Here is a 19551-nt window from a genome sequence, read left to right on the forward strand (position 1 = left end):
AGTTTCTGTCACTAATCTTTCAAAGTCAAATTTAGACTTGCTGATTGGTTAGCATTTCTTTCATGCTTCTGTGTAGATTGAATATGAAATTTGAAGTTATTTTAATACACCACCTGCAGAATGCCAATTTTTTTCTGCACTACTTTGGTAATCCTGTTGTTAAACGGGTGCACTAAACCAGTGTTAATGGCTTGGCAAATGGCCAGGAAATTTAGAGGAAGTGGTGAATGAAGGCCTGCATGTCCATAAGAACAATTTCTGTGACTTGTACAGAGCAGGTGTTTGGATCAGAAGAGTGGAGGCAGAATGAACCATGACAAGGAAAAGCAGAAGTACATAGGTCATCCCACTTATCACCCTTGCTGTACCAAAGGACATGGGATTGGGAGTGACTTGGGGAAGAGAGGACAATAATTTTGTGGGAGAAAAAACTTGCACAAGATTATAGTCTAAGTAACTGAGATGAGAGGTTACTGCTGAAGTATACTTGGAAGGAGAATGAATTAAGAAAAATCAATGCCATTAGGAAAGCAGAGAGGGTTATCAGGAATTTAGGTTGGTAGATGTCCAATTTGCATTAGGTCATTGCTTATAGAAAATACATCTGCATCTCATCCAGCTTGGTCAGTAGAATTTAAAAGGGATGAAAAAGTTAATAATTAATTAACTTAATAGGTTGCAGAAAGCCAAACTTCAGAGATAAGCGGTTTTAGAAGTCAGAGTGATTTTCAGAATTTGAAGAATAGTAAATACAGCAGATGAACATTACTGAATGAGGAAATGAAAAGTAGAGGATTCTATATTTGGCATTTGCTGGCAAGCAATATTGAATTTCACCATGACACATGTGCCATCCTCATAGCAAAAGGAATTGTACGAAGCGTAATTTGAACAATTAAAGTCTGTGGTTACTGTTGCTGCAATTGGTCTTTGTAATAAATAAGGGATAAAGTCTAGAGCTGTGGTCTAGATGTTAGGAGAATTTGAATATATTAACTAATATTAATTATTAATAATTAACTTAAAGAAGAATCTGAATGGATAATGATGGATAACAGTTCAGTATTATATATTACATATATTACGTAGTGTAATTTTAAGCATTTCGGTATAAGGAAATTACAATCTGTGCACTGATGGAACATTGCAAAAGTGAGCAAAAGAGCACAAATAATCCCTTGAATGTTGGAAAACATAGCACTGAATAGGAATAAGATAATGTCCCTGTTGACCCCATTTGACCTACCATGCTTGGATTTGGTCATCTGGATAAGGAATTAGTGGAACAGATTCAAAAATAGGGGAACAAAATTATCAGGGCTTGTGGAATACTCATAAGGAAGACAGACTGAAGATTTGTAGGATGCAAAATCTGGTTCATACACACACACACACAAAAAAAAGAAGGCAAAATGTAGATATATGTATAATTAACTAAGGAGTTTTATTAATAGCTTTAGTAATAGATTTGCCTCCATGTCGGCATAGACAAAACCCTTTGGTCAGAAAGACCTGAGTTCAATTCCCATCTATGACGCGAGGAACCTTTTTCGACTAAAGGTGAGTTAGCCGATCTCATATGCAGGTAGAGGGTTTTTTCACCCGGAAACTCTGGTTTTTCATCCCTCAGAACAGGCAAACCGGACCCGTGAACACACATGGATTACATTCATGAATACCTACAATATGTGGAAGAGATAGGGTCCTCACCACATGTTGTTACACCCGTAGTTAACCATGAGTCACATCATGGTAGTCAACCTCCTTGATAGGGGACAGCACATGAATGGAACAGATTTAAAATTTATACAATAGCTTAATAATAGGCATGATTTGAAAGGGAACCCTTCCCTTAATGCATAGCATTATACATACCCATGCTTTGCAGTATGGAATACTAAGGCAAGTGATGTGAAGTCATTAGCTTCTATATACAAGTTGTCCCAATCCTGATTATATTTCAGGTGCGAGCTATCTTTAATTTATAATATAACCAAGTGGAAAAACTTCCAACAACTATCTCCAATCCAGTGTATTTTAATAATAAGGTGATACCTTCTGGCTACTCGTATATGAAAATATGACTTCGGCATTACTTCAACCTTAATGTCACCTGTGGGTTTGGCTCCCATTGATGGGACCTCAATAAAGGTTGAAACTGTCCTGGTAGTGACCCTTCCCATAATGCATAGCATTATACATATCCATAAGGATATGTGCTTTGCATTATGGGATACTAAGGCAAGTGATGTGAAGTCATTAGCTTCTATATACAAGTTGCCCCAGTCCTGATTATATTTCAGACGCAAACTTTGTTTGCTTACACTTGGATAAAGGATTAAACGAAGTATATAATTTCTTTGTATCTTTAATTTATTGTATAATCAAGTGGAAAAACTTTCAACAGATCAAACAGAAAATAATGCCAGCTGTAAATGAAAACAAAGGAAATATGATACAAGTTATATAAAATTTGGATTTATTAGTGTAGAAATGGATGAAATTCAAAAACCACAATGTGTTGTTTGCAATGTAGTCCTCTCAAATGAATATCTGAAACCAAATAAATTAAGAAGGCATTTAGAAATGAAGCATCAGCAATATAAAGATAAACCAGATGAGTTTTTTAATAAGAAAAAAAAGTATGAACTGAAAAATCAGAAGTCCTTCATGAATTCAATGACTGTTAGAAATAAATCATTAGTGAAAGCTTTGTTCATAACAACTTTGCTTATTGCAAAATCAAAGAAACCGTTTAAGATAGGTGAAAGTTTATTGAAGCCATGCGTGATTAATATTTGCGAGGAACTGTTTAGAATATCAGAGGCTAATAAAATCAAAGAAATACCTATGTTGAAAGATATTATTTCTACATTGATTGTAGACCACCTCCAAGACAGTTAATTCAAAATATTAAAAATTCTCCATGGTTTCCACTACAAATAGATGAATCAACTGACGTTTCCAACAAAAGTATCTGTTTGGGATATGTGCAATATATTGACCATAATAAAGAAGATATATTTGAAGAAATATTGTTTAGTCTTGTTTAGAATTAGAAACTGATACAACAAGTGAAAGTATATTTTACAAAAGAAATTCATTTTTCACATCTAATGACTTACAGTGGCAAAACTGTGTCGGAATCTGTACAGATGGTGCAGCCACTATGAGAGGTTGTCATATCAGTGTTGTCTCTTGAATAAAACAAATTGCAAATTTTAATATAATGGTTACTCATTGTTTCATACACAGAGAACAACTAGCTTCAAAAGAAATGAGTCTGGAATTACACAAAGTAATGACAGTTGCTGTAAAAGTTATAAATTTTATAAAGGCAAAAGTAAATTAATTCAAGACTGTTTTTTGCTCTTTGTGAAGAAGTTGGTGCTGATCATACATTGCTTCTACTTCATGCAGAAACTAGATGGCTGTCGAGAGGAAAAATTCTTGCTTGTTTATTAGAATTAAAAATGGAAGTCGAATATTTTTAAATGATAAAAAATCCAGCCTGGCCATTTATTTCTATGACAAAAATTGGATTGCAAAACTTCCATATTTGGCAGATATTTTCTCTGTTCTAAATCAGCTATATTTATCTTTACAAGGAAACCAGTCTAATATTTTTACTATGTTAGGTAAAATAGAGGCAAGGAAAATAAAACTGCATAGATGGATTCAAAGAGTATATTCAGATGTTTTGAAATGTTTGCAAACTATTTGCAAATGATTTGAGACTACAATTCTAAATTTGATAAACTACACATAAATTATTTAATTATATGTCATCCCCAGAGATTAATTGAAAAGTTCCATAAATATTTTCCAAATAATGAACTTGATTGTAGAAAATTGTGGATTCAGGATCCATATAATAACTGCAAAAATACAAATTTATCACCAATGGACGATGACACACTACTGGAATTGACAAAGGTTTAAGTCTGATCTCTGTTTTCAAGAAGAAAAGTTTAGTCCAATTTTGGATACATATCCAGAGGGAATATTTGCACCTGTTTACCATTGCATTCAAAATTTGTTGCCTTTTGTTTCTACATATTTGTGTGAAAAGGAATTTTCCACAATGATAAATATTAAAACAAAACAATGAAATTGACTCCAAATAGACTCCTGCATGTGAATAGCATTCAGTAACACAATTGAATCAAGAATAGACAAATTAGTAGAGAGTGTTTAACAACAGAGGTCTCATTAAAATACATTTAAGTTGATTTCTGTTTTCTGATTTTTTTTTGTCATTATAATCAGTAAGTAAAACCACTATTTTAAAAAAAAGTTTAATTATTATTATTATGTTACTACAAACTAGGGTGCCATGAAAATATTTTAGGACACTATATTTTAGGGGGCTGCGACTACTAAAAGGTTAAGAACCACTACATTATGGGAAGGGCCACTATATATCAGTTTCAAACTTTATTATTATTATTATTATTATCCCAAGCTCCCTTGGAGTAACAGATTCATCTGGTATGCCCCTTTTGTCATACACACAACACATCATACTGTCACATAAATATATTCAAATTCTCTGCATACACCACACATTCAGGCAATGCATTCCAATCATTCGCAATACTCCATGTCATGCAAAAACCTACTTCTCACTCGCTTGCTCACATCCTCCTTATACAGCTTCCAAGGATGACCTCTTGTTCTCTGCCAATCTCCACATTGAAGAGGTATGAAAAATTTCTTCGATGTTAATCCGATAACAACACCTTACCAACTTGTACGTCTCTATCATATCACCCCCCCCCCTTTCTTCCCACCACTAGACTCTGCAAACTGCATCATCTCAACCTTTCTTCATATTCGACATTCCAGAGATCAGAAACTATTTTGGTCAAACACCTCTGGACTCTCTCAACATCTTTTCATCCTTTAGAAAACCAAGTGAGCAAATTTGTGCACAGTAGTCCGTATGTTATCTAATCAGATCCTTATACAATGGAACCAGAATATCTTCTACAAGTCAGTATCCTCTGCATCATTGCCAGAATTTATGTTGTCCTCACAATTTTGGCAGTGTATCCTCTAAATTTTATATCCTTATCCACTGCATCCCCAAGATCTTTTATTTCCTCCAACAATACATCCCTGCCAAGAGTAAATTCTACATTTCATCTTTATTTTCCAAATTTTAAAACCTTACATTTTGCAACATTGAACTGGCATCCTCACTCTTGTTCTGATTCACTCAGTCTATTCAAGTCTTCTTATAAGGTTACAATATCTCTATTCTTCATAGTTTGTCCCAACTTTGCATCATCTGCAAATAACTGAATATCCCTATCCAAATCTTCACCAATATCATTGACATACAGGTTAAACAGCAATGGTCCTAAAACAAACCCCTGAGGCACACCACTAGTGACTTTCCTCTTGCAGGATATTGCTCCCCCATACACAACTTACTGATATCTATCCAATAGCTAATCTCTAATCTAATACACTAGTCTAATATCCAACCCCACCCATTGTAGTTTGACTATCAACTTATCATGAAGTAATCTATGAAAAGCTTTTGCAAAGTCTAAATATACTATACTACTGTGTATCCATTTCCCACATCCAATGCTGCTATCACTTTATCATAATAAGCAGCAGATTACTAAAACATTACCTCCCCTTAGCAAATCTGTTGTCAACCCAATTCAGCATCCTGATTCTCACTAGCTTTTCCAACACTTGAACCAACACACAGATTTGCTTATAATTTGATGCTTGAATTCTGTCAATGTATGGTACAATCTTGTTGTCCATACACTCCTTTGGAACTTGACCCAGTGTAAAACTCATATTAAACAAATATGTTGAGGCAGATGTCAACTCTCTGGCACATTCCTTCAAAATACACAGTGATATATCAGCAAGTTCCACAGTCTTATTAGTCCTCATCATCCAATGCTCTCAAACTCTCCATGATGTTACATTCACAAGGATGAAAAACCTTTATGAAATGCTCATTAAATATCTCAACTATATCCTTTGCAGCAGTTGTCTTTTACCATTTTCTCCAATTAATGCCATCCTGCCATAATCATTCTTTTTATTTGCTGGCTACATATTGAAAACTCCGTGATGTTTTTTTTTTTTTTTTGGCTTCATTAACTAATGTATAAGCAACCAAAAGGAGAGTTACCAACCAAAGTAACTCTCCTTGCCTGTTCCATGAAAGATATCCATGAATCAATTCCATGAAGAATATAAAGTATTCTTCATGGAATTGATTATTACCACTCTTATGTTGCCTTCATAATGCCCTTTTTTCTCTGTATTACATACTTATATTTTCATTCATCCATTTCACACCTACCTTTGGAATACATTTAGATATTGCTTCTACTAGATAGTTCTTGAATATCACCCAAGCAGCACTGATCTCCTTTCCACCCAACTCTTCATTCCATGTAGCTGCAAGCTGTTTCCTGAGCTTCTCATAATCATCCAACATTGTAGTTCCACGTATATCTTTTTCTCATAGAAGTTGTCACATGGTTGCTAACTACCCAGGTAATCACTGCATGGCCACCAAGAGGAGGGAGATTTGACACCTTATTTAGAATAAGATCCCAATCCTCATGTGCCCTCTGTTACATACTGCCTGAGGTAACTGTCTCTCAAAAACCCAAGAAACTCATTTTCTTTACTTCTGGTTGCTACCTTGTCAATCCCAATCTGTATTACTATAATTAAAATCACCCTTTTCCCATTTGCTTGGCTAATTTGCTTATACATTTCCTGGTCACTACTTTCCACATTACCAGATCCATAGCAACATCGAACAAAATATTTAGGGTCTTATCAGTGGGAGCCAGACCGAGAAGAGATAGAAAGGTTGAAGAAATGATACACCTTTTCAAGTGGTGAAAAAGGTGTATCACCTTATTATTAAAATACTGTGGATCAAAGATAGTAGTTGATAGTGATTTTTAAGAGAGGTTATGTTTTTGTAAGCTGTATTATGACAAGGTAGCAAATACATTACATAAGGGAGATGCACACACACAGTGGTATATTTAGATTTTATGAAGGCCTTTGATAGATTGCCACATGATTAGTTGATAACTAAACTAGAACACATGAGATTACATAACACATTAGTGAGCTAGATAAGTGAGTGGCTGTCAGATAAATTTCAGAATGTTGTGCATGTGAGTACAGAGCATCCTGAAAGAGGAAAGTCATTAGTGATGTGCAGCAGTGGTATATTTTGGAATAGTTATTATTTAACTTATATGGTAATGATATTGGGACAGGTTTAAGAGATATGCAGTTGCTGGAAGATGAAGTTAGGGAGAGCTATGTAAAGAAATTGTTGTGGCCTTTCAGGAGGGAGAGTTCTAAATAGACTACCAAGTAATCAAGTTAGTGGAGTTAAAGTTCATTCTTGCATAGTGTAAGGTTATGAAATCTGCTAGACCAGGATGGATGTAGAGTATATAATTAGTGAGGAAATTCTGAAAAATGTTGAGGAGATGAGTTGATGGGCAGGGGCACTGGATAGGAATGTGATTTCTAAACTTCGGGTTTTTTTGGGGGGGGGGGGATCACATTGCTAATATTGTGAAGTTATCACAAGAGATCAAGGCAATGATGAGGAAGACCTAGACATGTAGAAACAAAGAGGTTATGGTTCACTGTAAAAGGAATTATCAAAGACATATGCAATACTATACGGATTACACCTGGTTTTCAAGAAGATGAAGATATCTTGGAGTGGATCCAGAGAACATTGACTATGGCAGTGTCAGCACTTAGAAATGTGGGATATGAAGATAAACTGAGAAAAAGAATGCAACTTTCAGAGCTTAATGAATAGAGATGGAAGGGAAATAATTGAGACATATAAACTGGTAAGGTTGTCGCAAGATTAATGTGAATAAGATTTTTTGATAAAGTGGAGGGAGGTAGAACAAGACAACTTCTCTGGAAGCTGTATAACGAAGGTGTGAGCAAGGAAATACAGAGTGTTGGTGAATGGAAATATTTGCCTGAGAGTGTGGTGAGTGAAAAAAATGGTGAATGAGTATAAAGCATAGTTTATGCTCTTTCATATGTATAACAGTAGGGGTAGGGACCTTCTCTGATGAGTCTTTTAACTCTGTGGAGGTCTAACAGTGTCATAATAATAATAACAACTGATGATATGCATTTTTGGATATGTATAGTAATAATGCAATATTTTTCAGGATGTGTTTATAGCTGTCTGTAAATGCTGTACAGAATATCTGTTATGCCTTCATTACAAATGATAAATTATTTATTATATAAAATTTAAGAACCTGTTAACTTATTTAATAATTATTATTTATTCTTGATGGATAACAATAACTGTTAGTTTATAATAATGTACTGTCCCATATAAATGCAAATGTTTTTTTTAAATGAGAATTACATGTAATATCAAAATGGAATCAGCCAAAAACAAAATAATAATAATAGCAATACTAATAATAATATGTTCCTTCCTTTATTTGAATTCTGTTTAAAAAAAGTTTTTTTTTTATCTTTATACATATATGTATTCATTACACAAGTGTGTGTGTGTGTGTGTGAGTGAGTGAGTGCACTCGTGCATTCTCTGATTCAAACTAAAGCATTATTTTCATAAATAAAGAACTTAAAAAAACTTAAAAGGTTTCTACTTTGGAACTGCACATTATTAAAAGGAAGGATAATAAATATCTACTTGTCTTTTTTTTTAATAACAAGCAGGAAAGTTTAAAAGTTTGTCTACTTTGTCTAGAAAACACAAATGAATATTTATTAGCCTTCCTTTTAATATCATAGATTCTTTTATTCATTATTCGATATTTATAATATATGATTTATGGAGATAACAATCATCTGATATTTGAAATGTTGACTTCATAAATTGTATATAATGAGTGTTATTCACCATTTAATTTCACTGAATGAAAAGATTTATTATTTATACACTGACTGCAAGTACACTTTTGGAAAATATTGAGATGCTACACTGAGTTCCTGCATCTTTGATCAGAACCAAAAGTTTCAGAGTATTTCCAAGCAAGTGGAGTCCTTAACAAAATGTATTAATAAAAAGGCAAATATATGAACTCTTCTTCAAAGATTCCATATTTTAAGCAGTGTAATAATAAGGCAATTCATGCCAAATGTTATGTAACTTCATAGACTAATAATCGGATTCAAAACAAGCTTAAAGCATTAACATCCATTTCACATTACATATGAACATTACTCATCATCATCAAATTCCTGCCATGTACCCGCAAGGGGTGTACAGGATATGATAGTACTACATGAAAAATTTACATAATTATTAACTTCCTATCTACAATTTTCCTCCAAATCAGTCTGTTACTTGTCAAGACTCCAACATCATCAGATCTTATATTTCTATTGTCTAAGGAACTTTGTACCGTATTCAATCCACCTATATCTTGGTCTTCCTCTGGGTCATTTTCCTGCCAACCTGGCAGAGAACACTTATTCTGCTAATCTTTCCTCGCCCAATCTGTTTAAGTGACCATACCACCTGAGATTAGCTCTGCTAACGCATTCTTGGATGCCGACAACATCAAGTTCTTTCCTAATATCCTCATTTTTAATATGATATTGCCATTGATGCCATCTGTTCACGCCTCTAATCTTTCTCAGGACTCTCATATCTGTGGTCTCTAGTCTTTGTTCAAGTATTTGGAGAACTTCTCCAAATACTTGAACAAAGACTAGAGAACACTTCTGAGAGCTGGATCAGAAGTGTTTTACTTCTGATCCAGCTCTCAGATCCATAAGTTAAAACTGGTTTGAACACTACTTAGCATATTTATTACTTCCCTTTCGTCTCCCACTCATGACATTGTTTAGCTATAATTTCAGTGGCTTTTCAAATGTGAGAGTGATTAAAGAAAAAAAAACAACTTTACTCTATGTACTTTTACTTCCTTTACTGAACGAATTGCTGTCTGTTGTTTAACTTCCACATTTTGTAAATGAGTGACCCATGTCTTCTCTGGCCGTTCAGTTTATGTCATAGCAAATTACTTCCTCTCTTCAAGTTCTTATACGCTCTTTCTCCTGTATATTTTTCTTTAAATAACCTTGAATCCTATTCAGAGTTCTGCCAGTGATAGTAAACTCCTTTCTTCCTCCTCACTTGACAAACCGAATAGAGTTCAGGCATTGCAAAACATTGAGATATTCAACAATAAATGCCTGAAACACCAATTTCCATGTATTTAATGGAGTAACGAGTAGTCAATTTCAATGCTACCAAAATACAATCCTGTCCTCTCTTCTCCTCTGCAAAAAATCTCAGTTTCACTTCTTCTTATCTTAGATAATACATGGATTCTCACATAAGATTAAATCTCTCTCTCTCTCTTTCTCCTTTGACTAATATTTATCCCTATCCTATCCTGATGCAAATATTATATTCTAACTTACTCGGCCTCAATACATTTTGTATCCTTTTCTGCTCAAGACATAACCTCACGTATCCAGTTGCTAATTTTATACCAATTCCAAATCTGCTCAACCTTAGAATACTGTTCTACATTTGTTGTGGTACACTAAAACCTCTCTAAAAATCTTTTCCTGAATGGGCCAAGTCATACAACTTGTTTAATTCATGACCACAGTCTAGGGCAGTGGTTCCCAACTTTTTTCCACTTGTGTACCCCTTTTAAACTCATTTCTATAAATTGTACCCCTTGTTTTTAAAATAGTTGTTTTTAAATACTGACATTTATTGTTCAATAATTAACATTTTGCACTTTGTTTACTTTATTTTTTTTTCCGTCATTACTGATTATTTTTTGTGTACCACTGAACGGCCCAGCACGTACCTCCCGGGGTACGCGTACGACAGGTTGGGAACCGATGTTCTAGGGAATTTCCTCTAGCTGCTATCTCACAAATGATCTGTTTCTACATTATTTTTTTCTAGAGATAGTACCATGCCACTGAATTGCTATTAATCATTACTTAATTCCAACCCAAGAAGAACATAGAAATGGCTGGTCAACATCAATTCACAGACTAACTATACACTAAACCATAGCTTCTCCTTATCCACTATCATTTTTTAAAGACTATTGCAATATTTACCTATTCAAGAAAAAAAAATCAATATATATATATATATTGATGTTTTGATCAACATACAGTACAATTTTACAGTGTAACTAAGAATATTACATAGTTGAAACAATTCTACATAACGTAGATACAGAGGAATATAACACTGAGAGTGATATAACACAGATATATGAGGGTAGTATGAAAACTTCTCGGCCTATAAAAAAGGGATTTATAATTTCAAAATTATTTTTGTTTTTCAACATAATCTCCCTTAAGACTAATACATTAATTCCAGAGATGCTTTAGCGCTATTATCCCATCCCAGTAGTGGTTCTCAGTAAGATCTGCAAATCACCCCTCTACAGCTGCAATCACTTCTTGATTTGAAGAAAAATGCTGACCAGCGAGGAAGAATTTTAGTTTTGGGAAGAAATAGAAGTCAGACGCAATCAAATCTGGGAAACAGGGTGAATTTCCAACCATAGTAAGATCCCTTAATTTTCCCATTGCCAAAACATCTTTGTGGGCAGGTGCACTGTCCTGATGAAAGACGATTTTTTTCTTCTGCAAACAAGATCTTCTCTCACAAATTTTTACATCTAGTCTGGTTAAAAGATTGGAATAATATTCCCTGGTTATTGTTTTACCCTTTTCAAGATAATTAATAAACAAAATGCCTTTAGCATCCCAAAACACCAATGACATGACCTTTCCTGCTGATTGGAATCGACTTTGTCTACTTTGAAGCTGAACAACCGGCTTCTGTTCACTGTTTTGACTGCTGTTTGGATTCTGGTGTGTAATGGTAAATCCAAGTCTCATCCATAGTAATAAATCGACATGCAAAATTAGTTTTATTCTTGTTAAAACGCTCCAAGCACTGTTCAGAGATTTTCATGCGAGTGCATTTTTGATCTGCTGTGAGCAATCGCAGCACCCATCTTGCGCAAAGCTTTTTAGCAAATTCTTCGAGCAAAATATATCCTACATGTTCTTTTGAAATGCCTATAGTCTCAGCAATTGCATATACTTTGACTCGCTGGTGATCCAATACCATATCGTGCACTTGATCAATGATTTCTGGTGTTGTTACACAACGTCCTCCACGTGGATTATCTTCAAGGTTGGTACGGTCACATTTAAACTCAGCAGCCCATTTCTTAATTGTCAAAAACGAAGGAGAAGAGTGTCCATAAACTTTTATGAACTTTGAAATTTCTTTTGCTGTTAAACCTTCTTTTAAAAGATTTTTAGAACTGCACGATATGCAATTTTATCCATTTCAAGGAATACATACAACACTTTTGCTTCAGACAGCTGTATAAAACAAACTACTTGATAGAATGACATGCAACTTCACACGGATGCTTATGACCGATGTACCAACTAAAAAAAAAAAAAAAATCTCACTGATAGTGTTGCCATCTATGGCTGAGGCCGAGAACTTTTCAGACAACCCTTGTATGTATGTGTGTGTGTGTGTGTGTGTATGTGTGTGTGTGTATATATATATATATATATATATATATATATATATATATATATATATATGTATGTATGTATGTATGTATGTATGTCATGGTAGTCAATCTCCCAGGATGGATGGATGGATGTATATATATTGACAAGGATATAACACAGAGATTGACAAAAGCAAATATTGCTTTCAGAAGATTGAATAATATATGAAAGTCATCCAAATATCATAATAAAACCAAAATAAATATCTTCAATAGCAATGTGAAGGTTTTGTTATGGAAACAGACCAACAAACGAACGAACAAATTATATTCTTGTTTTAATCCTTTATGCAAGCATAATCAAACAATATTTGTACATGAAGTATATTCATGACAAGGCAGAGCTTCTGTAGCTCATTTGATATTGAAATGCCTTAGTTTGAAAAGATCAGGGTAAGAATCCTGTCTAGAATGCAAAGACTGTGGACCTCACAAGGACCTTCAGAAGGACTTTTCAACTGAAAGTGGGGTTAACCAGTCTCTATGGAGATAATTGGCATAAGGCAGTCAACACCACCATGATAAAAATTTATTACATCCCAGGATGCTTCTTTCTAAAGATAAAAACTGTTAAAAATGTTAAATTTGATGGCATTTATTGGAAAGCAACCATGCGCAATTTTCCAAGCAAGTAGGGAGCATAACTGTTAGTGTTCAGGTGTGGAAGTTCATTGTGGAAGAGGCTGAGTATTTCCATATACCAAGTTCTGATTTTACTGATGGATGGAATGTTTATATTGGAATGGCATAGTAATCTCAGGATTAGGCACAGAATGTTATAGTAATTAGTAAATTGTAATATAATGAATATTAAACTGGTGATATGGATATGAGAGTGGCTCATAGACAGATATCAAAAAGTGGATGAAGCAGGTGACCAGTGATGTGCTGCAAGTCTGTGGACTTGCAAATGCTTGGACCATATTGTTTAATTTTTACATAAATGATATAAGAAATGACTTGAAGGGTGATATTCAGTTGTTTGCTGATGATGAAAAGCTGGGTAGTGCAATAATTAATCAAGTTGATGTCGAGAGCTTGCATGATGATTTAAATAAGTTGGCGGTACAGGCAAAAGATAATGGATGTCAGTTCAATGTGGAAAGTGTTCGCTTGGAGAGTAGTGAATGGAAGGCACTGCCTGACTCAGTTGTGAGTGCTCTGTCTATCAATGAGTTCAAGGTAGATAGTTTGGGTCTCCCACGATGAGTCTACTGACTCCAGGGAGATGACTGTATAGTAATAATAATAATAATTGTATACAAATGAACAGGGAAGATTAAGGTTTTAGGTACCATGCTTTAGAAGAAAAGGAAAGTGATCCATTCTTCTAAGATTTGACACTTTGTATAAGTACTTGAACTAGTAGTATTGGACAGTGAAAAAAGAAATAGCTCTGAAATCCTATCTTCCATAAATGTTTAACTTTGTCTTGTCAGTATTGGAAGATAGTCCATTCATCAAGTATCTGTTACATACATCATCTGCATATGTTTTTTTCCCACTTGGTTAGACTATAATAAATTTAGTTTAATCCTTTATCTAAGTGTAAGCAAACAAAGTTTGCGCCTGAAGTATCTTCAGGACTGAGGCAACTTGTGGTAAAGGTGGACCAAGCTCTCCTCACTTCTTGTCTCAGTATCTCCCATAATGAAAAGCACATCTCTTTGCGAACATGTATAATGCTATGCATTAAGGGAAGGGCCACTACCCAGATCAGTTTCGACCTTTATTGAGGTCTCATCAGTGGGAGCCAGACCCCAGAAATGGTGATACTAAGGCAGAACAATGGAGAAGTCATATTTACCTATACGAGTTGCCAAAAGGTGTACTACCTTATTATTAAATTACTCTGGATTTAGAGAAAGATATCTTTAGAGAAACATTTTTCTCTAAATCCAGAGTAACTCAATCCCTCTGTTTCTGATGCTCCTGGCATCTGCATACAGACATAACAAATTACCACCTAGCCTATTCTTATAATTAGATATGCAATCTATTTGGCCTTGTTGTAAAACTTTCTTTTTTCCCTCTCCAGAGTATTTACCAAAGTTTGTTCTCTAAAAATTAAAAGATGTTTAGAAATTGATCAAGAATTTAATAGTTACAAACATCAACATGAGTTGCCATTGTACTGCACTACTTAAGAAACATGAATTCCACTTTCACTAGTTGTGATGATATGTTCCAGGGCCTCACAGTTCTTTCAGAGCACTGGCTTTTCAACAGAGGAAATTCAAAAATCCATTTGATTATAACTGTAAGCTTAATGCTTGATAATGACTATCTTTTAAATTCAAGGGCATTACTACATTAAATATGTCTGCAACACTGTTATAACTAAGGAAGTGAAAACCATTACAAGCAAAATAAAAAATAAAAATAAATAAAAATAATATATATATATAATATTCATCCAACCTTAATTTGCTTCCTCAGCCTTAAGTAAAAGGCTGGTTATATTTCACTAATTTGAGCTCTACCCAAGGGCCTCTGAATTATGGAAATACCTTCTGAATATGAATGCTGTGCCGAACCAAGTGGCCTTTTGCAATTGCCCGGTTTTTACTCCATCTAACTCGAGTGCTTCTATGTGTTTTTTCAGTGTTTGGGGGATGTAGCCTAAAGCCCCTATTATTATGGGAACAACTTTCATTTTCTTTTGCCAAAGTTGTTCAACTTCGATTTGCAACTTCCGATACTTTGTAATTTTTTCGGTTTCTTTTTCGGCAATCTCCTGGTACTGATATTTCGATAAACTGAACACCCTTGTTTTCACCTTTTTCAACCACTGTTATATCGGGTATATTACATTCCAAACTTTTGTCAGTCTGGATTTTGAAATCCCAGAGTATTTTAACTTTTTCATTCTCAATCACCTTTTGGTCAACTTTATTCTTCCATCCTTAGACATACTCATTTACTATTATCAGCAATCCTCAATGGATAACACAATAGAAAACCAACCTCACTACAGATTCATCGCAAAAGAAAGCTGAAACCACGCAAAATGCTTACAAGGAGCGGGTAAAATACTCACACTAAATTCTCACCCACAATCAAGAACTCAGATAAAGGGATGAAGAGTCACGGACTCAGTCCATCACCACAGAAGTTCACAGTTCACAAATTGTTTTGTGATGAATCGTATTTTTTTTTCTTTTATGATCTTTTGTTCATAATTTGAAACTAAAATTTTTTTATGGTTGATATAATGGCAGAGTTCCTCAATTAAGTCCTACTAACCTCAACTGCTCAATCTCTCGGACTATTCATCAATCAATGAATATATCAAATATATCAATGGGAGATGGAACACTTTCTGATAAAAACTTAAAAAAACAAAATATCAAAATTAAATTCATATTTTCCGGTAAATAAAAGATTACAAAAAATAGAAGAAATACATAATAAATTGCATGCTTTGCATAAATTCACTCGAGGTCGGCAACGGCTTACTACATATGTTTTATCTTCATCGGTTGCTACATCGAACTTTATCTATTACAAATATACTCAGAAGGAAAGATTCAGTGAATCACAATAAAACATTAGAAGAAATATCGCAACTGTTATTACACTAAAAATCAATGAGGTTGTTTGAAACAAGTCTTGATCTGCTGGTGTTGTTTTTGCAAGTGCTTCGTCTCACATTCATAGCTAAATTATAGTCTTTAGTCTTTAGATACTTTAAACCATACTTTTTTATATAAATGCCAGTGAATTATCTTAGCCACATTATCGTGCCTTTTAGGGTACTCAGTTTGTGCGATTTTGCTGCACCCACTTATAATGTTCAGAAATGTCTATCATTTCTTCCTTCTCTTTGCACAATCTGCATTTACTTCAATTTTTTTCAATTTTTTGTATTTTTGCCTTCATAACATTGATTTTAATGGCCTGTTCTTGTGCTGCAAAAATTACTGACTCTGATTCCTTCTTTAGTGCTCCATTTCTCAATCAGTGCAAGGTCATGTTGCTGTCAGTGCTGTCCTCTATTTCATAGGATGGTCACCCCTATGAAAGTAGTTTCCATGCAATGCCTTATTTTTCCATCTTTCGGTATTCACTTTTACTTGGTTGGTCTTGCACTCCAATTTTGTCTCCATGGATTTATATAAACCCTCTTTCCTTACCTCAATTAGAAATTTCTCCATTGTTTTCTGCAGATAATCATTCAGATTTCATTTTTCTTCTTCGACAATTTGCTTTACTTGTAGTAATCCTCTGCCTCCTTTTTTGTGTGATAGGTAGAGACTATCAATGTCACTGCGAGGATTAAGGGCATGGTGCATTGTCATTAATTTTCGAGTTTTTCGGTCTAAATTCTCCAATTCTAGCTGGGTCCATTCAACAATCCTATCCCAATGGCTTTAACAGGCCTTTAAGGCCCATAGCCTTCCAAGCATGCTTGGATTTCATAACCGAAATACGAGGATAGGATGGTCACCCCTATGCCTCTAAGTATTCATGACTGCATCCCTGTGTGTTCACGGGACCGGTTTTGCCTGCTTGCAGGATAAAAAAACCCAGATAAACTGTCGGAAAAAACCCTACTGTCCACGCCAAAGACTGGCTAACTTGGCTATGGCTGAGGAAGATCCTTAAGCTCCTCACGTCGTCGATGGGAATCAAACCTAGAACACTCCTCCCCAGGCATACGGTTGCGAAGCGCAAAGCCACTAGGCTAACCGCGCGGACTCCATTCAACAATGCCTGCTGAATATCTTAGAACAGGCATGGCCCAGGTGTTAATTGCTTTTATCAAATTTCTGGCATTAAGAATTGACTTAAGGAGTTTTCTTAGCCACCTTATGTATTCTGCTCTAGTTTTTTCTTTGATCTTATTGTGCAGAATTTCTAATGCTTCTAAAATTTCCAAATATTTGTAGCTATCTTCGAATTTTATTGCCTTGATTTTTTTGCCATTGAGCAGCTTGATTTCATTCAGTCTTCAAACTTTCCTATTGTTATTCCAACAACTGCATGTTTGTCTAATCCAAAATCCATTGATATATCTTGACTGAATATGTGCACAGTAATTCAAGCTCAATTTAGATTTGTCTGCAACACTGTTATAACTACATGTGTAGAGGCTTAAGTGCTGTGAGGACATCATGTTGGAGGCTTAATGGATTTTTTACAACACTCAGAAAGAATTAAAATAGAATTTAATACTTCCTATATTTCGTCCTAGTCACTAGGACATCTACGGGGATTACAAAAACAATTAATGTAACATGCACACAAATATCAAACAATACTAAGCCCAACCACGTGGGTGACACTAAAGTCCTATCTAGTTGGAGCACCCTCTAAGGGCAGTAGTAGGTGGCCTGGAATGTAAGATGGGACCTCTGGTGATGAGTGTTTCCCAAATCTTTGGAAGCTTAATGCAACCGTATTTATTAAGATTTGGTTGGTTTTTGAGAGCTGCTGCTGCTTCTAAGAAAAGTCTCTCTTTCTTGAATTTACTGTGGTGGAGCATGGTGGTTTTCTTCCATGATACCCTGTGGGTGATGTCCAAAACATGGTCAGCCAAGCCTGAATGGCCATAGTTGTGTTTACAGATGTAAGACTTGTGTTCCTCTAGGCGGATGGATGCTGATCTGCCTGTCTGTCCAAAGTACGCCAGCTTACAGGAACAGGGTACTTTGTAAACTCCAGGCAGAGAGAGAGGAGGGAGCTGATCTTTCGTAGAACAGATAAGGGTAGCAAGTTTGCGGTGGGGCTTATATGGGGTTGCATTAAGCTTCCGAAGATTTGGGAAACACTCATCACCAGAGGTCCCACCATTCCAGGCCACCTACTACCGCCCTTAGAGGGCACTCCAACTAGATAGGACTTTAGTGTCACCTATGTGGTTGGGCTTAGTATTGTTTGATATTTGTGTGCATGTTACATTAATTGTTTTTGTAATCCGCATAGATGTCGTAGTGACTAGGACGAAATATAGGAAGTATTAAATTCCATTTTAATTCTTTTTGAGTGTTGTAAAAAATCCATTAAGCCACCAACATGACTGTTATAACTAAGGAAGTGAAAACCATTACAAGCAAAATAAATAATAAAAATAAATAAAAATAATATATATATATTCCATCTTTCATTTTGTGTTAGGTTAAATGGCTTATCATGACCAAGTAAACCCCTGGCTTCTTGGAAATTGACTTAATGCTTATGATAGAGAAGTTAATCTTATCTTCATTATCTGCCATGGCTAAGAAATGAGTGCATTCTCTGTGCCAGTTTTGAGGGATGAAAAGCCCAAGTTTCGAGGAGGAACAACCCTGCACCTTCACATGAAACAAGCTAACTCACCTTTCCTTTAATGTTACATGGTGATCAGCATTGATTTTGGTAAATTATAGAGACTACAACCATGTGAGAAATAATTAATTTCCCAACATTTTGACCTTCATATTAAGGCCATCATCTATATTACATTTAAAACAGTATGTCAAAGTGACAATGATCTGATCAACCATTATTCTACTGGCTGACCTCTAGTGGGAGAAAAAAAAAAAAAAATGTTGATGGCTGTCGATACCTTTAACTATCAGCTTCAATCAATAGTTAAAGGTATCGACAGCCCAATTGTCATCTAGCCAAGAAACTAGCATCAACACTCAAGAAGTTCGTAGGTCATTCCCCATCCTATATTAAAAACACATAACACTTTGTAAACAAAATGAAGGATATCATACTTGAAAAAAAGTGACTTTTTAATCAGATTTGATGTCTCTGCTCTTTTCACAAATGTCTCAATGAATGACACAATTCTGCTTTTACTGAAAAAATTCCTGTCAAATATCATGGCACTCTTTGCCCATGTACTATGTTCTGGCTATTTTGTGTGGCAAAATACTTTTTACCTGCAAAAAAAGAAGGCACAGCCATGTGCTCACCATTACCTCCCCCCATTGCAAACTTTTAC

The 19551-nt window shown here is 35.0% G+C and overlaps 1 protein-coding gene across 1 annotated transcript; it reads left to right on the forward strand.

Moving 5' to 3' along the window:
* Positions 1 to 2493: 2493 nt before the first annotated feature.
* On the forward strand, positions 2494 to 2904 carry LOC150109549 (protein ZBED11-like). Its single transcript, XM_090402631.1, has one exon. It carries the CDS (start codon positions 2494 to 2496, stop codon positions 2902 to 2904), a length of 411 nt encoding a protein of 136 aa, XP_090258757.1.
* Positions 2905 to 19551: the final 16647 nt, after the last annotated feature.

This window comes from Typopeltis vanoorti, chromosome 2 (assembly GCF_054136105.1).
Source record: "Typopeltis vanoorti isolate ZY-2024b chromosome 2, IOZ_Tvanoo_1.0, whole genome shotgun sequence".
NCBI classification, from domain to species: domain Eukaryota; kingdom Metazoa; phylum Arthropoda; class Arachnida; order Uropygi; family Thelyphonidae; genus Typopeltis; species Typopeltis vanoorti.